We start from the raw sequence: 26,702 nt of genomic DNA on the forward strand, positions 1-26,702 counted from the left end.
CCTCCAATCTGAATGTACTCCCTCCACCACCACCCTCTGCCTTCTGCAGGCAGGCCAATTCTGAATCCACCTGGCCAAACTTCCCTGGATCCCAGGCCTTCTGTCTTTCTGAATAAGCCTACCGTGTGGAAACTTGTCAAATGCCTTACTAAAATTCATGTAGATTACATCCACTGTACTACTCTCATCTATATGCCTGGTCACCTCCTCAAAGAACTCTATCAGGCTTGTTAGACACAATCTGCCCTTCACAAAGCCATGCTGACTGTTCCTGATCAGACCATGATTCTCTAAATGCCCAGAGATCCTATCTCTAAGAATCTTTTCCAACAGCTTTCCCACCACAGATGTAAGGTTCACTGGTCTATAATTACCCGGACTATCCCTACTACCTTTTTTGAACAAGGGGACAACATTCACCTCCCTCCAATCCTCCAGTATCATTCCCATGGACAACGAGGACATAAAGATCCTAGCCAGAGGTTCAGCAATCTCTTCTCTCGCCTCGTGGAGCAGCCTGGGGAATATTCCATCAAGCCCTGGGGACTTATCCGTCCTAATGTATTTTAATAACTTCAACACCTCCTCTCCCTTAATATCAACATGCTCCAAAACATCAACCTCATTCATATTGTCCTCACCGTCATCAAGTTCCCTCTCATTGGTGAATACCGAAGAGAAATATTCATTGAAGACCTCTTTCACGTCCACAGCCTCCAGGCACATCTTTCTACCTTTATCTCTAATCGGTCCTATCTTCACTCCTGTCATCCTTTTGTTCTTCACATAATTGAAGAATGCCTTGGGGTTTTCCTTTACCCTACTCGCCAAGGCCTTCTCATGCCTCCTTCTTGCCCTCCTCTGCCCCTTCTTAAGCTCCTTTCTTGCTACCCTATATTCCTCAATAGACCCATCTGATCCTTGCTTCCTAATCCTCATGTATGCTGCCTTCTTCCACCTGACTAGATTGGCACCCATGGTTCCTTCACCCTACTATTCTTTACCTTCCTCACCGGGACAAACTTATTCCTAACATCCTGCAAGAGATCCCTAAACATCGACCACATGTCCATAGTACATTTCCCTGCAAAAACATCATCCCAATTCACACCCGCAAGTTCTAGCCTTATAGCCTCATAATTTGCCCTTCCCCAATTAAAAACGTTCCTGTCCTCTCTGATTATATCCTTTTCCATGATAATGTTAAAGGCCAGGGGGCGGTGGTCATTGTCCCCCAGATGTTCACCTACTGAGAGATCTATGACCTGACCCGCTTCGTTACTTAATACTAGATCTAGTATGGCATTCCCCCTAGTCGGCCTGTCAACATACTGTGACAGGAATCCATCCTGGACACACTTAACAAACTCTGCCCCATCTAAACCATTGGAACTAATCAGGTGCCCGTCAATATTAGGGAAGTTAAAGTCACCCATGATAACAACCTTGTTATTTTTGCACCTTTCCAAAATCTGCCTCCCAATCTGCTCCTCGGTATCTCTGCTGCTACCAGGGGGCCTTTAGAATACTCCCAATAGAGTAACTGCTCCCTTCCTGTTCCTGACTTCTGCCCATACTGACTCAAAAGAGGATCATGCTACATTACACACCCTTTCTGTCGCTGAAATAGTATCCCTGACCAGTAATGCCACCCCTCCGCCCCCTTTTCCCCCCTCTCTATCCCTTTTAAAGCACTGAAATCCAGGAATATTGAGAATCCATTCCTGCCCTGGTGCCAGCCAAGTCTCTGTAATGGCCACGACATCATAATTCAATGTATGTATCCAAGCTCTCAGTTCATCACCTTTGTTCCTGATGCTTCTTGCGTTGAAGTACATGCACTTTAGCCTTACTACCTTCACACCGTTTATTCTGCTTCTCTTTCCTTAAAGCCTCTTTATATGTTAGATCTGACTTTACTCCATGCACTATACTTGCAGTTCTCGCATGACTTTTATCCTCCTCCACCTCACTATCTGCTCTAATAGTCTGGTTCCCCTCCCCCTGCAAATCTAGTTTAAACCCCCCGGGTTCATACTATAAATATATTAACAAAATGTAATCCAAAATACATGTAGTAAAGTGCAGCACAGGAAGCAGCAAAAGCTCTCTGTCCTAGTGACGAGACCTTGATGGCAGCAAGGTATTCATTAGTGTCACAGCCTAAGGGGAGAAGGCTGTTACCCAGTCTGACGGTTCTAGTCCTGATGCTCCTGTACCTTCTTCCTGACTGTAGTGAGTCAAAGAGATTGTGGGATGGCTGGTAGAGATCTTAAACAATACTTTGGATCCTTCATATACAAAACTTCTGGTAAATACAACAAATAGGGAGGAGGAAGACCCTGATGATCCTCTCGGCAGACCCTCCCCACCAATGAGGATATCCTCAAAAGGCAAAGCCTCAAAAAGGCGACATCCACTATTTAAGACCACTACCACTCAGAACATGCCCTCTTCTCATTACTACCAGCAGAGAGGAATTACAGGAGCCTGAAGACACACACTCATTATTTTATGTGTGTGTATGTGATAAAAAGCAAAAGAGAATGAAAATATGATATGCAGTATGCAATTATAAGTTCTAGAATATTTTATCTATTGCACTGTAGTTATAGCTCCTTATTTGTTAAAAGTGTGGACATGATTTTACCTGAACTATTCAATCTTCTGGAGCCTGCCCTTTGTATCTCCTGCTATAACTAGTGAGATCATTGTTGGCACAGATTTATTTTTCAACTACATCTGCTGTTGACTGGTTATAGTGTTTTGAAATTTCAAAGCCCAGGCTTGCTTGTGAATGTAATCCTTTATTTTCTGCACACCAAGCAATAGCTGAGGTGAACCCATACTTGTTCTGTCCTGGGCTGCAGGGGAATGATTTTCATGCACATGTAAAATTACGCAAGTGAATGGCGCTGTTCACAGGTCCTTGGTATGTTACTCGCATTAGACATTTGTAATGTCAGGAGTCGTGTATGGAACAGGATCTCTCAGACAGGAACTTATGCTTGAGGTCGCAGTGAAGCTTCAGAAAGCCTAAATTTAATATTGCCAGATCAACTTTAGAGCAGATACCCAGCTTTTCCAGCATTTTATTGGATATTGTGATCACGAGACCACCTGGAGACAAGATTGTGTATGTCTATGCCAGTCCCTAAATAGAAGTAGGATCCAGCTATAAAACGCTAAAACAAAATCTAGAATAGACCATCGAATCACTGAAGCTGACTACATTTTGTCCTGCACAGTAATTTCTCCAGTATCAGAATTGAAACAGACCCTCAGGGAATTCCAGTGTGAACCTGTTCTTTCTTTTCTGTCCTGTTTTCCAACTGAAATTCATTCATTTCATTTTTGCACCAATAGCAATGAACCTGTGTTATGTGTCAGATGGTGTCATAGTCGCAGGGTGAGGGTCTCTAAGCAAAGCCATGCCACTTGCACTGAAGTCATATTCATGACAGATTACACAGGAAAGCACTGATCATATTTCACAATCAACTTTATGCTTCAGTTCAATCATGGACTGTATAAAAATCAAATGCTACGTGAATGCTAAGCTAATACCCATGTAGTTTCTACATTTATCATCACACATAGGTTTTATGATTTTCTTCAAGGTAAACTGTACAGAACTCTGAACATACAAAGTAAAAATCCCTTCTGCTTGCTTTAATTTTGAGTAATGTTATTGTAATTACAGCTATGTTTTTTATCTACCTACATTTGAAAACATGGAAAACAAAAATGATTTCATTTAAAATGGACTGTTTATCTTATTTGAAGTAACTTATCCGATAATTGTTTTTTCCATATTTAATATTTTTGATTGTGATGAAGAAGTATTTGGAAATTTTACAACAGGCAGTTTCATGAGTTACTTTTTCTGTTTTATAGATAATTATAGATTGTCTTCTAATATTGACACCAAGTGGGAAGCTAATCCAACAAAACAGCCCTCTTCTGGCTCTGGCACAGTTAATATATCAAGATCACAATTAACAAGACCGTTGTCCTACAATTCAACAGTAAAGGAAAACTACACAATAAAGTGTCCTTCTTTGTCCGTACCACATCGGGATTCTGAGCATGAAAAACAAAATGGTAGCATTCAGTCACAGTATCCACGGCCTGAAAGAGAACAAAGTGCTTCCAACCCCTTATCAGCCAATCCTTGTGATAGCCAAAACTGCATCTCTCTAAGAGGCTGTCAGTGTACAAAGCCCAAGGAAATACCTCCCAATTCATTGCCAGCAAAAGAACTTCATTCATATTTCTTTGCCACAGCCAATCCAGAAGAGTAAGTTTTATACGCTTTCGCATTGAACAACTCATTGGATAAGAGAAATTTAAATATTTGAAACTGGTTGGGCTAATTCAAAGACTTAAGTGCATCAGTTTAATGAAATAAATGTGAATCCTCCAGGGTCAAGAATGCAAGTCTCTATAAAAAAAGAGGTATAAATCTCCACCACAATGATACATATCTCAACATTTTACAGCATAGTGGTGCTTTACGGGAGATAGGTTGATGAGGTTTGTTGCTGAGGCCAAGGCTGCAATGAGAGAAAGATTATAATAAATTACACTCAGTGCCCCCTGTAGCTAATAAAGTGGCCACTGAGTGTATGTTTGTAGCAGAAGACCACTGAAGCCATCCACTTCAAGGTTCAAAAGTTGTGCGTTCAGAGATGCTCTTCTGCACACCACTGGTAACGCATGGTTACCGTATCTGAGTTTCTGTCACCTTCTTGTCAGCTTAAACCAGTTTGATCATTCTCCTCTGATCTCTCATTAACAAGTTGTTTTAACCAATGGGAATGCTGTTCTGTGGATGTTCTACTGTGTTTTCTGAACCACCCACTATTCTCTGTAAACTCTAGAGATTACTGTGCGTGAAAATCCTAGGAGATGAGAAGTTTCTGAGATACTCAAACCACCCAGTCTGACACCAACAATCATTCCACAGGACAAAATCACTTAGATCCTATTTCTTCCCCATTCGGATGTTTGGTCTGAACAAGAACTGAACTCCTGACCAACACACCTGCATGCTTTTTTGCATTGAGTTGCTGCCACATGACAGGCTGATTAGTTATTAGCATTAAAAGAACAGCTGTATAGGTGTATCTAATAAAGTGACACAAGTATACGCCTGAAGTCTCAAACTAAACATCTGCTGGGGAATGGCTCCATGAGTTTGAAGCAGTTGTGCTCTATTTCTGTAGGGATATACGGTAGGGAAGAAGATTGTTGATTGCTTGATCTGTTTGACTTCCTGTTACTTACATATCCTGTTTATAGTTCATAAAGCACCTTCTGTTTCTTTGTGACGTAGTTTTAGTGGAGAACAAGTGTATTTGGTCAGTGTTAATTAAAAATGTTTTCCCAGTTCTTCGGAAAAGATTTGGAGAGGACATGCCAACAAAACTTGGCTGCCGTTATAGCCTTCAGATCATAAATAATAAATATTATTAGTTGATCGTAACCATAACTACACTTCCTGGTTCAACAATTCACACAAACGTTCAGAGCTGGTGTGCTGATTTATTCTCTTTTCCACATTTTTTCTTGTGAGAATGCATCCAAGTTTGAATTGGAGTACCAAGTGTCAAATGATTCATTTCCCCTTTGACAAGTTCAAGTGACAGTGAACATCTAATTATAGAACAATAGGACTTTTCGCATACGGAAGACCTGATGCAGAACATGCTCTCAACATAATGTCTTATATAAAGAACTGGCCTTTTCATGTCAGAGCAAGAGCTTTCCTGCACAGATAAATATGGGGATAAAGCTGTTTGGTTGGAATATGCTTCATATATTTTTCAGAGCAAACATCAGAATGGGGAAGAAATGTGATCTAAGTGGCTCTGACATTGGAATGATTACCAGATAGTGTGTCTTAAGAATCTCAGAAGCTGCTGATCTCCTGGGATTTCTATGCACAACATGCTCTAGAGTTTACAGAGAAGGCTGAGTGGCAGAAAAAAACAAAATCCAGTGAGCAGTAGTACTATGAGTGAAAATGCCTTGTTAATGAGAGGTCAGAATAGACTGCTTCAAGCTGACAGGAAGGCGACAGTAACTCAAATATCCACGTGTTACAACAGTGGATATTTGAGCATCTCTGAAGAGCATCTTTCATCGAACCTTGAAGTGGATGTTCTACTGCAGTGGAAGAGCACATTGCTTTCTACTCCAGTAGCTAATAAACAGCCACTGAGTGGCCACCTAATATCAGTGCCCAGCCAACTTATAAATGATGGAATTATGCTTCTTTCTTCACTTGATTTTAATCTTTGAGAAGTTTTGAGTTCTGTCTGAATGGATTTGCTTTATCTGGAAGCTGCTTTTCTGTAACACATTTGTGGGTGCAGGCTAAAGACCAGCACCGGTCCTGCCAATAAGTCAATCTGCTGCTTGTCCATTTGGGATATTTGGAATTGGAAATGAGGCAGAACTTCTGGCTTTACTGAGCATCTCTCATGGCTCCTTCCTTAATACCTATCAAGAAAGGAAATATATTACATGGTGAATTATTGGCATGAACTCATACTGTGTTGGGTGCCAGAGGCTCAACGGGATACTGTTTTAATAACAAAACTGCAAAATGCATTTCAGAATTGAAATTCCAGACTGAGAAATGAGCAGTAAATGTATTTGAATATTTTTCAGCAGGAACTGCAGGTCACTTCCAAATGGCAAATTTGATGCCCACAGATATCATATTGAACCAGCAAATGTCTTTGCTTATGAGCCTGAAAAATCATCTGTTTCAGATTATGGCCTCCACGTAAGTGTTGTGATATTAGTCATAGTGTCATAGAGTATTACAGCATAGAAAAGGGCCCTTCAGCCCATCTAGTTAATGCTGAACTATTATTCTGCCTAGCCCTATCAACCCATGCTTGGACCATAGCCCTTCATGCTCCTTACATCCAGGTACTTATCTTAACTAAACTTCTCTTATATGTTGCATTCAAACCCACATCCACCAGTTCTTGTCTCACCCAAACTCAGTGGAAAAAGCTTGCTTGCATTAACCTTTTCTATAGCCATCATAATATTGTATACTTCTGTCATAGCCCCTCTATTCTCCTATGCTTTAGGAAATAAAGTCCTAGCCTATTCAACCTTTCCCTATAATTCAGTTTCCAAAGTCATGACAACATCCTTGTAAATTTTATCTGTACTCTTTCAATCTTATTGATACCTTTCCTGTAGTTAGAATTACACACATACTCTTAATTTGGCCTTAGTAACATCTTACACAACTTCAGCATAACATCCTAACTCTTGTACTAAACACCTTGATTTACGAAGGCCAATGTGCAAATGTAATGCAACTTTCAAGAAATTATGGCTCTGTTTTCCCAGATCTCTCCGTTCATCACCATTCACTGTGTATGTTCTACATTTGTATCTCTTCTCAAAGTGCAACACTTCACTCCTGTTTGCACGAAATTTCATCTGCTGTTTTTCAGTCATTTTTCCAGCTAGTCCAGATCCTTCTGCAAGCTTTGATAGCATTACTTGCTGTCCGCTACACCCCCAATCTTGGTGTCATTTACAAATTTGCTGATTCAGTTGGGCACATTATCATTCATATCCTTGATATAGCTGACACAGAGCAACAGACCCAACACTGAACCCTGCGGCACATCACTGATCACGGGCCTTCAGTCAGAGAGGCAACTACTTTTTGGCTTCTCCCATGAGGCCAATGTCAAATTCAATAAGTGTGCATAAACATCTGGCTTTTATGAGAGCAGAAAATTATATGGATTTAAAGATATTGGGAGAAGTTCCAAAATAACCTTAGAAGTTAATATTAAAAACTGCTGGATACACAGAAACAAATGCAGACCTATAATATGAGAAAACATAGAGCAACAGGTATTTAGAAATGAGCAATAGGACAAATAAAATCAAGTGCTTCTTTCAGTTGCTAGAGAAATCAGTTTATTATCATTCCAAAATATTATCTAAAAACGTCCTCCACGCACTTACTTTCCCCCCTACCTGAACTCACCTATCACCTTCTACCAAGTACTTCTTCCTCTCTCCCCAGCTTCTTATTTTGGCTTCTTCCCCCTTCCTTTCCAGTTCCGATGAAGGGCCACAGCCCAACATGTCGACTCTTTATTCCCTTCCATAATTGCTGCCTGAGGTGCTGAGTTGTTCCAGCATTTTGTGTGTGTTACTTTGGATTTTCAGCATCTGCAGAACCACTTGTGTTCTAAGTGATGAACTGAAATTAGTCACCCACCACAGGAACAGAGACAAAACTAAAAGGTCAGCTCGATTCTTTCTTCACTCAGACCTGACAGTATTTAGGATCAGTTTAGATTAAGTAGGCAAAAACAGAAGCTACTCATTATATAAGCAAATGCTGATACCAATGCTTCAGGAAGCAGAACTAATTCAAAATTCTCACTGTTAGTTAAGTCAATTCAAAATGCCATTTTTATTGAAAATTGCTACGATCTTTAAAGTAGTAAATTGTGTTAGGAATCAACACTACCATTAACTTGATATTTCATTTTTTTCAGAGATCTAGACAAAATAGGACATTGGGGGATACATGCCTACCTAAGATTCGGTATGTATTTGTTCAGTTATTTATAAACAGATGGCCAACATATTGCATTTCACAACAGTCAGCCATCAGTTCTGAGAATGCATACCCAAACATATATCATCTTCATCTGAAAGACTTATTTCTAGTTCTGCATATTAATCCTTCCTGTCCTGCCTCAGTCCTTTTCAAGTAGACAGGCATGGTCAATAAATCAATAGCACAGTAATAACTATAATAGAATCAATGAAAGACCACACCAACTTGGTCACCAGTGTGCAAAAGACAACAAACTATGCAAATACAAAAATAAAGAAATAATAAGTAAATAAATAAATAGATAGATAGATGCGTAGATAGATAGATAGATAAATAGAGAATATTACATGAAGAGTCCTTGAAAGTGAATGCATTTCAATGATGGGTAAGTGAAGTTGAGTGAAGTTATCCCCTCTGGTTCAAGAGCCTGATGGATGAGGGATAATAACTGTTCCTGAACCTGGTGGTGTGGGTTCTGAGGCTCCTGTACCTTCTTCATGATGGTGGCAGTGAGAAGAGATCCTGACTTGGGTGCCCGGGGGTCCCAGATAATGGATGCAGCTTTCCTGCGACAATGCTTCCTGTAGATGTGCTGTGTGGTAGGGAGGGCTTTACCCATGATGGACTGGACTGTATACATTATTTGTTGCAGGATTTTCCATTCAACTGCATTGGTGTTTCCATACCAAGCTGCGATGCAGCCAGTCAATATACCCTTCACATCATATATATAGAAGTTTGTCAAAGTTTTAGTTATCATGCCACATTTTCACAAACTCTTAAGGAAGTAGAGGCAACGCTGTGCTTTCTTCATAATTGTACTTATGTGCTGGGGCCAGGACAGGTCCTCCGAAATGATAACATCAAGAAACTTAAAGTTGCTGACCTTCTGCACCTCTGATCCGCCGATGAGGACTGGCTCATGGACTTTCAGTTTCCTCCTCCTGAATTCTATAATCACCACCTTGGTCTTGCTGACATTGAGTAAGAGGTTGTTGTTATGGCATCACTCAGCCAGATTTTCAATCTCCCTCCTATATACTGGTTTGTCACCATCTTTGATTCAGCCTACGACAGCGGTGTCATCAGCAAACTTGAATGGAGCTGTGCTTAGCCACACAGTCATAGGTGTAAAGTGAGTTAGTGTTAATCGCCGACAGACACAAGTATTCAAATATTTCTCCAGGCAAACTGGCTCGTCAGAACATTGACATAATGTCCAAATCGCACTAATTCAGTACACTTGTACTTGCATCATTTAGAACGTAAAAGGCTTGTAACTGAAGGGTAGTGTGAATATTGTAAAAATTCACAATATAACCTTGGACTGTATCTGCTTGATAAGTGCATAGTATAACTTAGGATAAGAAACCCATTGGGCCCGTGCTAATTGACTACATTGAAACCGAAATTATTGGATTACAGGATACAAATCTGTCTTAAATGGGTCCAGGACTTTGCCTCTATAAGCAATTTTATACCCATTCCAATCATTAATCACTCTGTGTGAAAATTTCCTGACATTCTGTAGCTACCTTCTATGAATTTCAATCTATGTCCATTAGTTTCAGATCCACAATGGAATTGCTGCATAATCTGCTCAAACCATTCTTTCCTTGAGTTGCATAATGTTTGTCATATGTCAGATCTTTAGTATACAATCCCGGATATTAGCGTCCAACCGAATGGAGGAAGAATGCCAGGGTGGAGGATTGAAATTATGTAACCTACTTCCATTTTTGTCAACCTTGGCAATTCTAGAGGCAATTCAAGCATTGAACAAGCTCTTTCCTATTACAGAAAGGGGACATTCTGCACATAAAAATCACTTCCTGTAAAATGAACATTATTTACAATCTCATCGTTAGGGATATCCATGCTATTCTGCTGACTGGAATCCAAACATTGAGCAAGGATAAATTTCACAATTTTTTCTTCTTCTCTTGGCCTGTTTTTAAACTTCACACAGGTCAGATGAAGAAGACAAATCGAACTCCCTGAATTTCAGAAGGAAACCTTAGGGGTATATAGCTCAAGTTGTTAGTTGATCCCTTAGGCTGCTCTCGTCACTTTCCAGATCAGAGTGATCACATCATGGATTTCATCCCCACGCTCTACAAGTCCCTATTCTGGAATAGGGACATGTCTCAGATGCTCCTCACTACCCATTTGTTTCACAGTTCTAACCTGTCCACTTTAATGTGAATTCCACTTGCATCCTCCATCTTGATTCATTCCCCTCACCCCATTCACTGATCATAGCGAAGACCTGCTCAGCTAACAATTCCACCACCCCCCGCACTACCACCGTCACAATTTAGACCCCAGTTTTTTGCAACATTCCCCTCCTGATAATGCTTTCCACTGCTCTGGCTCTCCCTCACCCCCTCTCCCACATCATGATCTGGTACCTTCCCTACACCTTTCACTTTCATTCCAACTAGCCTTATACCATTATCATCCTCATCTGGCACTTATGGTATATTAGGTTGTATCTGCTGTTACTAGTTTACAATGATTTTTTTCTGCCTTCTTATTCCCATACTTGCTGGGAATCCTGCTACATGAACCCTCTGACTCTTCCTGCCTCACTATTAACCTCACAGTGCTCTCATCTCCAGCACAAGAATGTCTACCCTCTGTTTCATTAGAATATGTGAACTGTGATCTGACCTGAGCAGTGTGTGAGTTGATCATGACACTTTCTGATTACTGTCTGATTGTTTTGTTTACATAATTGAACGTTAATTGACATTTTGCAATCTTTTCAACATATCTTGCATGAAGTCTCAAAAGATTTCATTCCACTTCCTTCCTGTTCATTTCGATTTACATTATGTTTCTAAGTCCAGGTCGCTGAGTCCTGACGAACCTCTCTCAGTAATCTCACCTGTAACATGTTGAACTCTCAGTAGTTTTTTTTTCTTTCCTTCATTCCTTTTCCTATTCATTTCCAGATTTTTCATGAATACCTAAAACTTTGAATTGGATTAGGTGGGACCCCATCTTTCTGGGGAAATGGGGAAGAGATCTGACAACCCAAAAATGCCAAGAAAAATTCTTTTCATCTGCTTTTTACTGAAAATCTGGCTGATTTTAGGCCAGCTAAATCTCAGGTGGGGAATGTTGTCTATTTAATATTTCTGAGGTTTTTGAATAATATTGTAAATATCTTGTTGGATTATGCATTCTTTGTCATTTAGATAATTCATTACTGGTTATATGTAAAAATACGTCAAATGCATACACCATGACGCTACCATCTGATATGGTCAGAACTCACTTAATGTAAACACAAAGTTACATTCACATTTCAGACTCTTGTGTCTGACTTTTAATTGGTTTAATGTTTTGGAGTTACAAAACATAACAGCGGTGATGAGGTACTTTTAATACAAACCCAAGCTGACTACCTACCTGTTGAAGAGCAGTGAGATGATCAAGTTTTTAAAAAAGCAGCACAGTATGTGTTCTTTGGAAGGGAAGAAAAGATAGAGTTAAAAAAACGAAAAATGCGGGAAATGGAAAAATGCATGTGTTCATAAACAGGGAGTACTGTACTGGGTGAAAATAATCGTGAAAAAAGAGCAGATATATCTGTCTATATGGAAAGATGCATGCATTTGATTACACAACAGATAACTGGACATTATGTACTGAACAGATTGAGCAGTATTTTAAAGCAAATAGAATTGCCAATGAGAAACAAGTACCAGTTTTGCTGAATGTATTGGATTTAAAGACATACAGTTCGCTCAGAAGTTTGACTGGTCCAACCAAACCAGCTGAATGAGCTTTGCTGATAGTGTCAAAGTAACAAAGGAATATTTAGGTTGCTGGCGAACGCAGCAAGCCAGGCAGCATCTCTAGGAAGAGGTACAGTCGACATTTCAGGCCGAGACCCTTCGTCAGGACTTAGTCCTTACGAAGGGTCTCGGCCTAAAACGTCGACTGTACCTCTTCCTAGAGATGCTGCCTGGCCTGCTGCATTCACCAGCAACTTTGATGTGTGTTGCTTGAATTTCCAGCATCTGCAGAATTCCTGTTGTTAAGGAATATTTAGAACTGAAGTCTTGTTGGTTGCCGAATGCTTTAGGTTTTGGAAGTGGAATCCAAAGGAAGGGAAGACCATTTCAGTATACATGGCTGAATTGAAGAGATTGTCTGAACATATACAGTTCAATAACTGGCTTAATGATGCACTGTGAGATCATTTAGTTTGTGGAATATTACAAGAAAGCATTCAAAAATGGCTCCTAACTGAGCACAACTTAAATTTTAAAAAGCAGTTGAAATTGCTGTATCAATGGAACCAGGAGACAGAGATGCAACTGCATTGCAGTCAGAAATGAGAGTGAGCATGAAAAGAATTGCAACACAAAACAGAAATCTGCTTCACTGAACAAATTGTGTTACCGTTGTGGCAGGGGGTTCCTTGTACTATCTTTGATAAAGTAGCCAGTGAGCTAGATCAGCTGGAGGCTGAAGAAATTGTTTCCAAGATTGAGTGGAGCCCATAGGCAAAGCCAATAGCCAAGAAGAATGAGTCTGACAGGATCTGTGGTGATTTTAAGGTCACCATCAAGCCAGTACTGAAAGTAGATCAATACCCTCTGCCCAAGATGGAGGATATCTTTGCAAACCTTTGTGGAGGGAAACACTTCAGCAAAATGGACTTAGCTGAGGCCTATCTAAAGATGGCATTAGAAGAAGAGTCCAAAGTGTTTCTCACCATAAACGCTCATAAAGGGATTTATTGCTATTTGGAGTAGCATCTGCACTTGCACTCTGGCAGAAAGCTAAGGACTAGGTGCTACAAGATTGTCCAGGCGCTCAGAGTTATCTGGATGGTATCATTGGTAGCAGTAAGGATGACAAGGAACATCTCCAAAACCTCAAGACAGTGTTAAAAAGACGATCAGCTCAGAGCACAACGCGACAAGTGTGAATTCTTTTAAACAAGCATCAATTACTGTGATCACACTATTGACAAACAAGGAATACACAAATGTACTGAGAAAATTCAAGCTGTGGTGGATGCCCCAAGACCAAAGGACATGTCAAAATTGCAGTCCTTTTTAGGATTTGTCAAATGCTATAACAGATTCCTGCCAAACCTGACTACCGTGCTCCATCCGTTGAAATCATTCCTACGGATCAAGAACAAATAACAATGGATAAAGAAGTGTGAGGTGGCTTTCAAAAAGGTAAAGGAAGTGATGACATCAGACACTGTACTCACACATTATGATCTATATCATCCAGTGAAGCTTGCCTGTGATCCGTCACCTTACGGTATAGGTGCAGTCACATTAAATGTTATGAGTGATGGAAGTAAACACCCCATATCCTTTGCAAAATGTTGCCTTACTGCTGCAGAGAAAAATTACCCACAGATTGACAGAGAGGCCTTGAGTCTGGTTTGGAGTGTATAATGTTTCAACCAGTACTTGTATGGGAAAGAATTTACCCTCATTACTGATCATCAACCACTAGTGTCCATTTTCAATCCACAGAAGTGTGTTCCACTAACAAGCAGCAGCATGAACACAGAGATGGGCTCTGTTTCTTGGAGGACCCAATTACAAGACTGAATTCAAGAGGACAACTAATCATGGAAATTTTGATGGATTGTCCTGCTTACCCTTGGAAAAAGAAATACTGGAAAACATCTTAAAAAGGACACTCCGCATGACATATTCTCCCTAATGCAAATCAAAAGTCTCCCTATTACAGCAGAGATGATACAAAGAGTAACACTGCCTTAGGTCTACATGGCCACCCAGAATGGCTGAAATGTGCATCAGAAACTGCAGTTCTCCCATTTGTTACCAACTCCAGGATGAAATTGACTTTAGTGAAGACTGTGAGAGAGTTATTGTACCATTCAAGCTGAGATCTGAAGTACTGGATGAGCCTCATGCCAATAATCTCGTCATGGTCAAAATGAAAGCATTAGCTCAAACCTTTGTCTGGTGGTCTGGGAATAATCAGCAGATCGAGCAGCTCGTCATGCAAAGTTCATAATGCCAACACATCCTAAAGATGCCACAACCAGCACCCCTACATCCCTGGGAATGGCCTGCATCGAATTCATGCAGAGTTTGCTGGACCATTCACAGGCACAAATCCCTTGGCCAAAGGTGTTCCTAATCACCTCCACTATAGCCTTCCAGACTGTTGATGCGTTGAGAAGCCTCTTCTCAAGGACTGGTGTTCCGGGACACTTCATCAATGAGAATGGACCACAGCTTGCTGCGAAAGAGATTCAGTCATTCCTTAAAATGAAAGGAATAAGACATATTACGGTATCAAATTACGCTATTGCTTTGCACTCTTGTAACTATATGTTATAATCATGTGGTTTTTGTCCGTTTTTTCAGTCTTGATTTGTCTTGTGTTTCTATAATATCATACTGGAGGAACATTGTATCATTTCTTAATGCATGCCTTACTAAATGACAATAAAAGAGGACTGCGTGTCCTCATAATCTAATCTAATCTAATATGACATCTGTACCTTACCACCCAGCTACAAATGGCTTGGCGAAATGGTTTGGTTAGATTCTAAAGAAATCACTGCAAGAAATGTCAACAGAATACATTACACTGACACTGAATCAGGAGCTTGCCAACTTCCTCCTTGCATATCACAGTGCAGCACACCTACAACCAAAAACTCACTAGCTGTGTCATGGTCCGGATCGGGTTCCCTTTAAATTTACTTTGTTTGTGTTACGATCCAGACCGTTGACTCCCTGTTTCCCTTTAGTTCTCTGTTTTCCCGTGTCCCTCGGGCTTGGTAATTGGAGGCAATTTACTCTCGGCTGAACCGGCAGTCTATAGTCGCCTGCTTTCAGTCGTTCGGTGTGAGAGCGTTAACAAAGTCACTGTAGGTACTGCGAGCCAATGTCATCTGGCTGGAGCAAGCCTAGTCTCCTCCCGAAGCAAGTGCCAGCAAGTCGCCTTCCCTTGTCAGTACGGGTCAGTCAAAGTTAATCCGCTGGGAGTGAGTCAAGAGCTCATAGCGGCTTGGAGCGTACTTGAGCCCAGTTATAGTTCTGTCCATCGTTGTGTGGTCTCCGTATCCATGTCGTGCGTCTAAAGGGGGTCCCGGCCCTATACCCTGGAAGGGTCCTGACCCTGTGTCAAGAAGAGTCCCGACTCCATCCTGTGTCTCGGGAGGATTCCCGGCTCAGTGTTTTATGTCCTGTGTATGAGTCTATCCCGTGAATAAGAAGAGTTCCTGGCCCTGGCGGCTCCAAGTATCAAGTCCTGGCCCTGGAGGTCCGTGATTCCGAGTCCTAGCCCAGACCCTTGGTCCCAGCCTGAGTCCTTGTCCAGTATACTATTCTCGCTTCTGCTTTGCTCTCCTTATAACGAGCAATAAACTCAATTTAAGTCAATCTCACTAGATGTGTTTGTGTCTTACATTTGGGTCCGCCCTTACTCCCAGCACCCCCCTTTGTGACAAGCTGAGCTGTTACTGCGTTGTCCCTTGCTTTCACACCTGGATCTCCTCAAAGCCAATCTCAGAGGAGTATGTAGGACAACTAGCTGAGACAAATTGAGGGCTTCTCACTCCTGGACAAGCAGTCCTGCGAGGGACAACAGAGGTGTTCTTGGAACAATTAAGGACAGAACTGGACCACTCTCCAACACAGTGAAGATTGCATTTGATATCATCTGGAGACAACACATTGATCAGTTAAGGAGAATGGGATCAAGTTCTAGAGAAGAAAGATGGCTACCTGTGTCAGACCTACTTCCTACTGTCTCAGAGTCAACTCCTACAACCACCACAGAGGCCCCAGAACCTGAGATTGTTTCACAGTCCCAATTCTCATCTGTCAAGCAGTGTTCCCGTTGTTGGGAAAGACATTATCTTTCGAGGGTAAGAAAGCCTCCACTGTGATTAAATCATTAGGCCTGAATGGGACAATTTTAAAAATTACTATGCTGTGAATGTCTGTATAGCAGTTGTATTATATTGTACAGAATGTATATAGTTGAGATGCTGAGCTGGTTGTGGACTGCAGGAGGAATGGAGACAGGCTGGCCTCCATTGACATCTGGAGTTGAGAGGGTGAACAGCTTTAAATTCCTCAGCATAAACATCACCGAGGAACTCACATGGTCTGTACATACTGACTGTGTAATTAAAAATGCACAATAGTGCCTCTTTCACATCAGGCAGTTGAAGAAGTTTGGTATGGGCCCCCAAATCCTAAGAACTTTCTATAGGGGCACAACTGAGAGCATCCTGACTGACTACATCACTGCCTGGTATGGGAACTGTATTTCCCTCAATCGCAGGACTCTGCAGAGAGTGGTGTGGACGGCCCAGCACATCTGTAGATGTGAACTTCCCACTATTCAGCACAATTACACGGACAGGTGTGTGAAAAGGGCCTGAAGGATCGCGGGGGACCCGAGTCACCCCAACCACAAACTGTTCCAGCTGCTACCATCTGGGAAACTGTACCGCAGCATTAAAACCCAGGACCAACAGGCTCCAGGACAGCTTCTTCCACCAGGCCATCAGACTAATTAATTCATGCTGACACAACTGTATTTCTATGTTATATTAACTGTCCTGTTGTACATACTATTAATTATAAATTACTATAAATTGCACATTGCACAGTTAGACAGAGACGTCACATAAAGATTTTTACTCCTCATGTATATGAAGGATATAAGTAATAAAGTCAATTCAATTCAATTGAAATTCAATTCAATCTCTGTTGAGTTGGAGTCTATAGCTAAGCAGGGAGGAGTGTTGTATAGGTAATATTTCAGTAGTATATGAATAATATTGATAAAGCATTCTTGTTCACCTAATTATAGATTATATGTAAAAATGTATGAATTGCATACATCATGAGATACAAAGAGATACAGTTGTGCCTCATTTAAAGTGAACATAAAGTTAGACTCACATTTCAGACTCCTGTGTCTTTCTTTTAATTAGTTTAATGTTTTGGAGTTACAAAACATAGCATGGAAGACATGCAATGGGCCTACCAGTAAATCAGTCAAGCTTTCAATAGGCATCGGAGGGAATGCTGGAAGCACAGAAGTAAAGAAAGATGTGAGGAGGAGACAGACAATGTGGGGATTGCAGGCGGATAGATGTTATAAAGATGATAAATGGTGGGAATAATGTGAGGGATTGGTTGGAGTGAGGTAGTCTAGGGACAGCTGAGACAGCTGAAATAACAGATGCTCTTGCACTTACAAAATTATAGACCTCAGATTCCAAAGTTGTTAAAAAGATTGGTTTGGGATGATATTTCTTTTTGGATCCTCATTAGCTTTATTTTTAATTCAGTTATTAATATGCCACTCATTTTTTCCAATAATTTTTCACGGAAATACTGTTGATTGAATCTGTTTATGCTCTTTATAGACATGTGTTCAGTAATACCTACTTCAAATGTACCCTTCTCATTTCCCTCCATCTTGTGTCCAATGAATCTCGCACACCGATTTTCGTTACAAGCTGTCCCCTGCTTTGAAGCCCCAACACCACTACATATGAACAAGCCCCATAGTACCACTAAGTACAAAATCTGATGTGTGTATATAAGATGGCAGAACTAATTTCCTCTGTTTCTTCACCTGTTAATTGTTCTCATTAGTCTTGTGTGGCTTGGATGCCATTCATTACATCACAATGGTTGTATGCTTACCACATCAGGTGAGTTAATATTTTCCAACTTTAAGGACAAAATCAACTTATGTATAACAATGATATTTGTCCCATTGTTTGGCCTGTTTCTGTGATCTAGGTTAATGCCATATAACACCATTAATAGATTATCTCAAATCCTTTCAAACTAGTTACATATCAAAGATCAGTTTTTTTATATCTTAGTTTAAATCTGTTTGATGAAGGCACACTAAACAACTTCAGTTGGGTTTAGTTTTCAGCTTTTATAGTTTTCAACCTCTTCTCCAGGTGCCTTTTAGTACCTTTCATTCACTGCCAAACCTACTTTCACCTCACAAACTGCTGGAGGAACTCAGTAGGTCAGGCAGCATCTATGGAAGCAAGTAAACAGTTGATGTTTCAGGCTGAGACCTTTCATCGAGATGAGAAAAGAAGGGGGTAAAAACTAGAATAAGATGGTGGGGGAAGGGAAAGGAGAGCTTCCAGCTGAGATGGTGCGTCTCTTGCGAGTCTTTTGGAGTTGTTTATTGTATCCAATGCTCCTGCTGTGGCCCCTTGTGATACCCAATGCAAATTGGAGGACTGCTTTGTGTGCACTTTCACCTTGTCTGCCACAAAAGGTGGGATCTCCTGATGGCCAACCCTTCAATTTGACTTCCCATTCCCCTTGTGACATGTCCCTCCATGGCCTCCTCTGCAGCATGATGAGGCCAAACTCAGGCTGGAGGAGCGATACTTCATATTCTCTCTGGTAGTCTCCAAACTCAAGGCATGAGCAAACTTTCATAATTTCTCCCTTCTCTCCTTTCCCATTCCCCATTCCAGCTCCCCTCTAATCCCTTTCCCTCTCCTCACCTGCCTATCATCTCTCTCTGGTGCCCCTCTTCTATCCCTCTCTTCCCTGGTCAACTGTCTTCACCTATTAAATTATTTCTTCTACGACCCCTTCTGCATCCACCTCTCCCCTCCCTGCTTCTTATTTCAACCCTCTTCCCCCACCCAGCTACCTGGTCTCACCTATCACCTACCCTCTCCTGAAGTTCTTATTCTGGCTTCTGCCTTGATCATTTCTAGTCCTGATGAAGGTTCTTGGCCTGAAATGTTGACTGTTTATTCTCATTCATAGATGCTGCCTGCCTTGCTGAATTCTTCCAGCAGGTTGTTTCTGTTGCTCAAGCTTTCCAACACTTAGAATCTCTTGCATTTGTACTTCTGCCTCGAGTATTGCAATAGTTCTATCAGTTATTAGAAGCTGGCCATATATTACATGTGCAAACTGAATTGCACTCTTCTCTCTCTCCAGCTTTTTTTTGACAATCAAAAATTTATCCCTGAATCAAATTGCTTACTCCAATATATCTGTACTTCTGCACACTTGAATTACAGTACTGTGCAAATGTTTTAGGCATTTGTTAAAAAAAAATGCTACAAAGCAAAGGTGCTTTAAAAAATAATGAAATTAAAGCTTTCTAAATATAAAAAAATACTATAAAGAACAGTAAACAGCAGAAAACTAAATCAGATCAATATTTGATAAGGCCACCCCCTGCCATTAAAACTGCATCAATTCTCTGTCATGTAGTTTTATCAGGTTCCTTGGAGAACTTGCCACAGTTATTCTGCAGAGTTTGACTGTCTTGCTTGCTTCTGTCTCTCCAGGTAATCCCCGACAATGTGGAGGCTATACCATCTGAAACCAAATAAAAATCTAGGATGCCTTAGAATTTTGCACAATACTGTATACTGGAGGGGAAACAGATTTTCTCATTTTTAAGTGTTTCAGACATAATAAATGAAATTTTGTATTGTTTGGACTAAGGCTGAGATTAAAGGAATCTATTTGTCAGTATCTATATAAACCAAATATTTAGATTTCAATCCCTTACATTACATTACATTTCAATTTCACACTATTGCTAAATTCCTTTTACTTTATGTCCACAGATCACTCCCAGCATTGGAAGCAGCAACCAGTCAGCTGACTCTCAGAGTCCCCATTCAGCACAATGGGTCAGACACAGATCCAGACCAATGCTTGGAAATCAGACATGACTCAACTAATCTACCTTCTGTAGATGCTGAAAATGATAAAAATAAAATCAACATCAAAGATACAGTAAACAGTAAGTATCATGCTCTGTCAAAACAATTGTGCATGGAGTTCTCTTGCATTTATGTCGAGTTTATATATAGCTGGACATGGGGACAGTAGATAAAATATTATCATGATTTTTTGAAAAATGATGGTGTTGTAGCTGTAAAGTCAGCATAATGGTGCAGCAGTTCATCCTGGAAAGCCCTGAGCAGCAACATGGCTTAGAATAAAGTAATTGATTGACAACGACAGCCAAGATAAACTCAGCCTAAGAAATTCCTTTGGTAGCCATTGAGAGATGGCATAACTCCATCACATCTTTGCCATTTTTCAAAGCTGAAACTGTTTCTTTTTTGTTGTTTCTGAATATCTGCCATTTAGAAACAGTCAAAAACTATATAAACATTAAAATATTTGATTTTATTCGCTCAATCCTGTAACATCTAGACAGCAAAGACTCATACATCAGGATGCTCTTTTCAGCTTAGTATTCAATACTGTCATCACCTCAAAACGAATCAATGAGCTTCAGGACCTTGGCCTCAATTACTCCTTGGTTAAATGTGGGTTGTTTTCTCTGGAGTGGTAGAGGCTGAGGGGAGATCTGATAAGTACTTGAGAGACATAGATAGAGCTAATTCCCAGGTTTGAAATACCACTGGGCATGCATTTAAGATGAGAGGGGGTATGATCAAAGGAGCTGTGTAGGCCAAGATTTTTTACACAGAGATTGGTGGCTGCCTGGATGTGCTGCCGGGGGTGGAAGTAAGTACAAAAGTCATTCAAGAAGCTCACAGATAGGTACATGAATGTGGAGGAAATGAAAGGATATGGGATTTGTGTAGGCAGGAAGGATTAGAGTCGTTGGACATTTCATTACTAATGTAAAATGTTTGACAGAACATTGTTGGTTGAAGTGCCTGTTTGTGTCCTGTACTGTTTGCTGCTGTATGTTCTAAAAAACAGTGATTCATATGCATGAAGTCCCATAGTGATTTCGGAGTCTAATCGATTGATTTAATTTATTCTGATCATTAAATGTGGCTTTTCAATCAATCAACAAGTATCTCATTACAATGTTTTGCTTCTAACTTCTAACTTGAGATTTTCAGTAGACTTAGAAAGTCAAAATTCTGCTATTTGGTGTCCTGAACTGTAAAATTCAAAGACTGAGAATGTGATTTCAGAAATGTATGAAACTTGTGTAGTTATTGAAGATATACTTAATAATGTTTGAAGTTCAGATGCACATTTCATTTCAGTGTGCAGTTGAATTAAAAGTTCTGAAACTTGAATTAAAAAATAATAACTGGGAAAAGACATTTAAATCATCAAGTACATATTTTATGTCTACTACGTGACAATTAACAAATGTAGTTTTCAATCATAACAAGCTAGACTTTGCAAACAATCATAATGCATAGAATTTGGATGTTAGCTCCAGAAATTCAGACTTTTTGTTTGTAAATTGGCATAATTCCCATGGCTTGCACATGCTTCACCTCACTACACCATACTGCCTGAGGACTTCACCAAAATGGACCATATGGTATCCCGAGGCAAAGTTAAAGGCAGAGGGGTTTGCTTCCTAACCATCACCTCGTGATCTTGGAAGTGATGACCCTGGTGAATTCCTGAACACTAGCATGAATCATTCAGTGTGAAGAGCAAGCCATGCAACCTGCCATAGGAGTTTACTTCAGCTATTCTGTTGGCAGTCTATAATCCACCCCAGGCAGACATCAAGCCTGCACTCAATGAACCATACTTTTGTGGTAAACAGCCTTGAAGCAGGATAACCTAAGGCTCTCTTCATCACTACTGCTGACTTCAAACAGACTAACTTCAAGAGTGTTACCAAAATACTACTAGTATGTCTCCACCAGGGGCCTAAATCTCCTCAGCCATTATTATATCAAGGTCCAAAGTACAAACTTCAAAGTGAATTTATTATCAAAGTTCATATATGTATATAAGCTACACCCAATACTCATACAACATCTGATGAAGCATTGGCAAACTATAATTACCCTATCTATTAACAACCTAAAGAAAACAATCACTATTATCAAAATAAGGCATTTTCTAGGGCAACTCTCGAAGCTCACTACTGTTTTGTCTAGCTTTAAACCCACTCTCTACTGAATCAGACAAAAAGAGAGAATCAAATCAGAGACAACCAAATGGATTATAACTTGAACTTTGGACTGGATAAGGGCAGGACATTAAACAAAAGATACAATAGAGTTAATAGAATACAAAACAGGGCAGCAGAATATAATACAAACAATGGATGAATATGAAATATTTAAGTTATCTGGGGTATCAAAACACAAAGAAAATACATCGTAGTGTGATAAGTAGAAAACTCTCGACAGAATTTACTTCAAGGCTTAAGAACATCTGCCTAACAGAGCTCTATACTAAAAATATAACAAAGGCAATAAACACTTTCACTATATCCATGTTAATATATTATCTTGGCATAATATTTTGGTCTGAAACCAATCTGGAAAATTTCCTTAGAAAAATAAGAACTGAAATGAAAATTTTAGAAAACACTATGTACACTTGAACACACTACCTAGGACAGAGGAGGAAGAAGAATGACAAAAAAAATTACAAAACAGTCAGATAAAACTTCTACCAATAAGGTTTCATCAACAAAAACAGGATTCAGCACTCCATGTGAGCATATGCAAATTCTGACCCAAGTGCATACCACTAAACTACAATGAAAGCAAACCACAGAAAAATGAAAAAATTATCACTGCTGAAGTAAAAGCTAACCAATGGAAGAGTGTGACCCTCCATGGAAGACATCCCCACCCCACGATCTGAGCAGACTCGATGTTGACAAGGAAGCATTGGATGCCTGGCTCAGAGTTGGGGACAACTCTTCCCAGAAACAGAGGGGCTCCTTGTGGCAATACAAGATCAAGTAGCTAACACAAAAAAAGATCAAAAATACATGATAAAAGACCAACAAATTAAGGAAAAATGAATTCAGAGAATGCCAAAAGAAACTAGGAAGAATCCAACACATTACAGGATTCCTGCAGCAGTTTAATACAAACTGACTACATACACAGACACAATCAAGTGGCAAACATCATTCACCAAAATCTTGCTTTAAAATATAAACTCACAAAAGATACCATACCTTACTATAAATACAAGCCTGATCCAGTTTTAGAGTCAGAGTCTTACAACTTGTATTATGACCAATCCATTATTACAGAAAGGACAATTTATAACAGCTCTCTGGATGTAATATTACAGGATAAACAACCAAAAACAACTTACTTAATAGATATGCAAACAACAGAAATTCTGCAGATGCTGGAAGTTCAAGCAACACACATCAAAGTTGCTGGTGAACGCAGCAGGCCAGGCAGCATCTCTAGGAAGAGGTACAGTCGACGTTTCAGGCCGAGACCCTTCGTCAGGACTAACTGAAGGAAGAATTAGTAAGAGATTTGAAAGTGGGAGGGGGAGGGGGAGATCCAAAATGATGGGAGAAGACAGGAGGGGGAGGAATGGAGCCAAGAGCTGGACAGGTGATTGGAAAAGGGGATATGAGAGGATCATGGGACAGGAGGCCCAGGGAGAAAGACAGGGGGGAGGGAAACTCAGAGGATGGGCAAGGGATATAGTCAGGAGGACAGAGGGAGAAAAAAGAGTGTGAGAGAAAGAATGTGTGTATAAAAATAAATAACGGATGGGGTACGAGGGGGAAGTGCGGCATTAGCGGAAGTTAGAGAAGTCAATGTTCACACCATCAGGTTGGAGGCTACCCAGACAGAATATAAGGTGTTGTTCCTCCAACCTGAGTGTGGCTTCATCTTTACAGTAGAGGAGCCCGTGATAGACCGTGATACTTAATAGATATAGTCATTCCAAACACACATATCGTACAGAAATCAATAAGTAAAAAACACCAGGAAGATGCTGAATTAAAAGAGGAAACAGAAAGCCTATGGAATATGAACAGGGTATATATTGTTGCAATGGTATTATCTACCACTGGTATCATCCTAAAGTCACTACACAATTAAACAATTTGTCCTTTTCAGCAATATTTGGGTAAATCTCCAGAAAGCCACAATATTAAACACTTTTAGAATAGTTTGAAAATTCCTAGCAATTGAGCAGTGAGTGTGCTGGATATGCCAGTACCTTAGGTTTTACCAGCCTGAGTTGAGATTTAAAAAATAGTAATAAATAAATAAGCAACTTCAAAATATGAGATGAAGAGTCCTTTAAAGTCAACCATAGGTTGTGCAAACAGTTCAGTGATGGGTTGAGTGAATTTGAGTGAAGTTATCCCCTCTAGTTTGAGAACCTGCTGGTTGAGGGTTAATAACTGTTCCTGAAGTTGGTGATGTGGGTCCTGAGGCTCCTGTACCTTCTTCCTGATGGCATCAGCAATACGAGAGCAGAGCCTGGGTGGTAGGGGTCCAGCTTTCCTGCGTCAGCATTCCATGTATATGTGCTCAATGGTGGAGAGGGCTTTATCCATGATGGACCGGGCAATATACACCACTTTTTTTGTAGGAATTTCCATTCAAAGGCATTGGTGATTCCACACCAGGCCTTGATGCAACCAGTTAGTATACCCTCAATTGCACATCTACAGAAATTTGTCAAGGTTTTAGATGACATGCCGATTTTCACAACCTTCTAAGAAAGTGAAAGCACTGTCGTGCTCTCTTCATAATCGCACTTATGTGCTGGACCCAGGACTAATCTTCTGAAATAATAACACAGAGGAATTTAAAGTTGCTGACCATATCCACCTCTGATCCCTTAATAAGGACTGGCTCATAGACCTCCTGTTTCCTCCTTCTGAACTCAATCCTTGGTCTTGCTGATGTTGAATGAGAGGTTGTTGTTGTGGCACAATTCATCCTGATTTTCAGACTTCCTCCTATATGCTGATTTGTCACCTCCTGTGAATGACAATGGAGTCGTCAACAAACTTAACCATGGAATTGGAACTGCCTTAATTATAAAGTGAGTAGAGCAGGGGGCTAAATGCACAATCTTGAGGTACACCTGTACTGATAGAGATTGTAGAGGAGATGTTGTTGCCAATCCAAACTGACTGGGGTCTGTAAGAAGGGAAATCGAGGTGCCATTTGCAGAAGGGGGTCAGTCTTGAAGCTTGTTGATTAGTTTTCGAGGAATGACAGTATTGACTGCTAAACTGTGATCAATGAAAATCATCCTGATATACTGGATGCACCTTCACTGTCAGATGTTCCAGGGTTGAGTGAAGAGCCAGTGAAATGGTCTCTGTCGTTCACCTGTTGTGACAGTAGACAACTTGGAGAGGATCCAAGTCACTTCTCAGGCAGGAATTGGTATCTTTCATCACCAACCTCTCAAAGCACTTTATCACAGTGTATGTATGTACTACTGAACAATAGTCATTGTTACCACGTTATATTAGGCTCCGGTATAATCGAAGCCCTCTTGAAGCAGCTGGGTACTTCAGACTGCTGAAGCGAGAGGTTAAAGATATCAGTGAACACTCCAGACAGTTGATCAGCACAGTTATTTCATACTCAGCCAAGTATCCGGTCTGGACAAAATGTTTTCTGTGTGTTCACCCTCTTGAAGGATGCTCTTATGTCAGCCTCAGAGACTGAAATCACAGGATCATCAAAGACTGTGAGAACTCATGAAGGTGCTTCCATGTTTTGATGCTCAAAGTGATTTTCAAAGGCATTGAGTTCCTCCGGGGGTTAAACCTCATTGACTCCTATGTCGCTTGGTTTCACTTTGTAGATGGTGGTAGCATTCAAGTCCTGCCACCGTTTTCAAGCATCATTCAGTGATTCAAGTTTGGTCTGGAGTTGCCTCTTCATAAATGAGAAGAAATTTTGGAGATCATACCTGGGCTTCTTGTATTCTACTTGCTCACCAGAAATGAATGCCACTGATCTGGCCCTCAGCAAACTGGGGATCTCATGGTTCATCCAGGGCTTCTGTTTGGGAAAGACTGAATGATTTTGTTGGGACACACACATCTATGACTGTTTTTATAAAGTCTTTAACAATACTGGTGTATTCATTCAGATACTGATGAGTCCTTGAACATGACTCAGTCCAATAACTCAAAGCAATCACACAGACCCTTCTCTACCTACCACGACCACCTCTTTGTTGTCCTTAACTCTGGAGCCTTGCTCTTTAGCCTCTGCTTGTATGCAGGTAGGAGGAGGACAGCCAAATGATCAGATTTCCTGATATGCCATCTAGGCAAGGAATGGTAGGTATTCCTAGTTGTAGTATAGCAGTGGCCG

General features: G+C 40.5%; 1 protein-coding gene across 5 annotated transcripts in view; it reads left to right on the forward strand.

Annotated features, from left to right (window-relative positions):
• Positions 1 to 26,702, forward strand: part of LOC134349225 (uncharacterized) — a 155,789-nt gene that overhangs the window by 68,387 nt on the left and 60,700 nt on the right. For 4 of the 5 annotated variants that reach the window (XM_063053233.1, XM_063053232.1, XM_063053235.1 and 1 more), the window contains 4 exons: positions 3,898 to 4,300; positions 6,679 to 6,796; positions 8,556 to 8,605; positions 20,241 to 20,419. In XM_063053233.1, coding sequence (XP_062909303.1) covers positions 3,898 to 4,300; positions 6,679 to 6,796; positions 8,556 to 8,605; positions 20,241 to 20,419 — 750 coding nt within the window. The remainder of the gene's footprint in view (positions 1 to 3,897; positions 4,301 to 6,678; positions 6,797 to 8,555; positions 8,606 to 20,240; positions 20,420 to 26,702) is intronic. The other variant, XM_063053236.1, reaches the window with a different exon arrangement.

The sequence above is a fragment of the Mobula hypostoma genome, chromosome 7 (assembly GCF_963921235.1).
Source record: "Mobula hypostoma chromosome 7, sMobHyp1.1, whole genome shotgun sequence".
NCBI lineage: Eukaryota > Metazoa > Chordata > Chondrichthyes > Myliobatiformes > Myliobatidae > Mobula > Mobula hypostoma.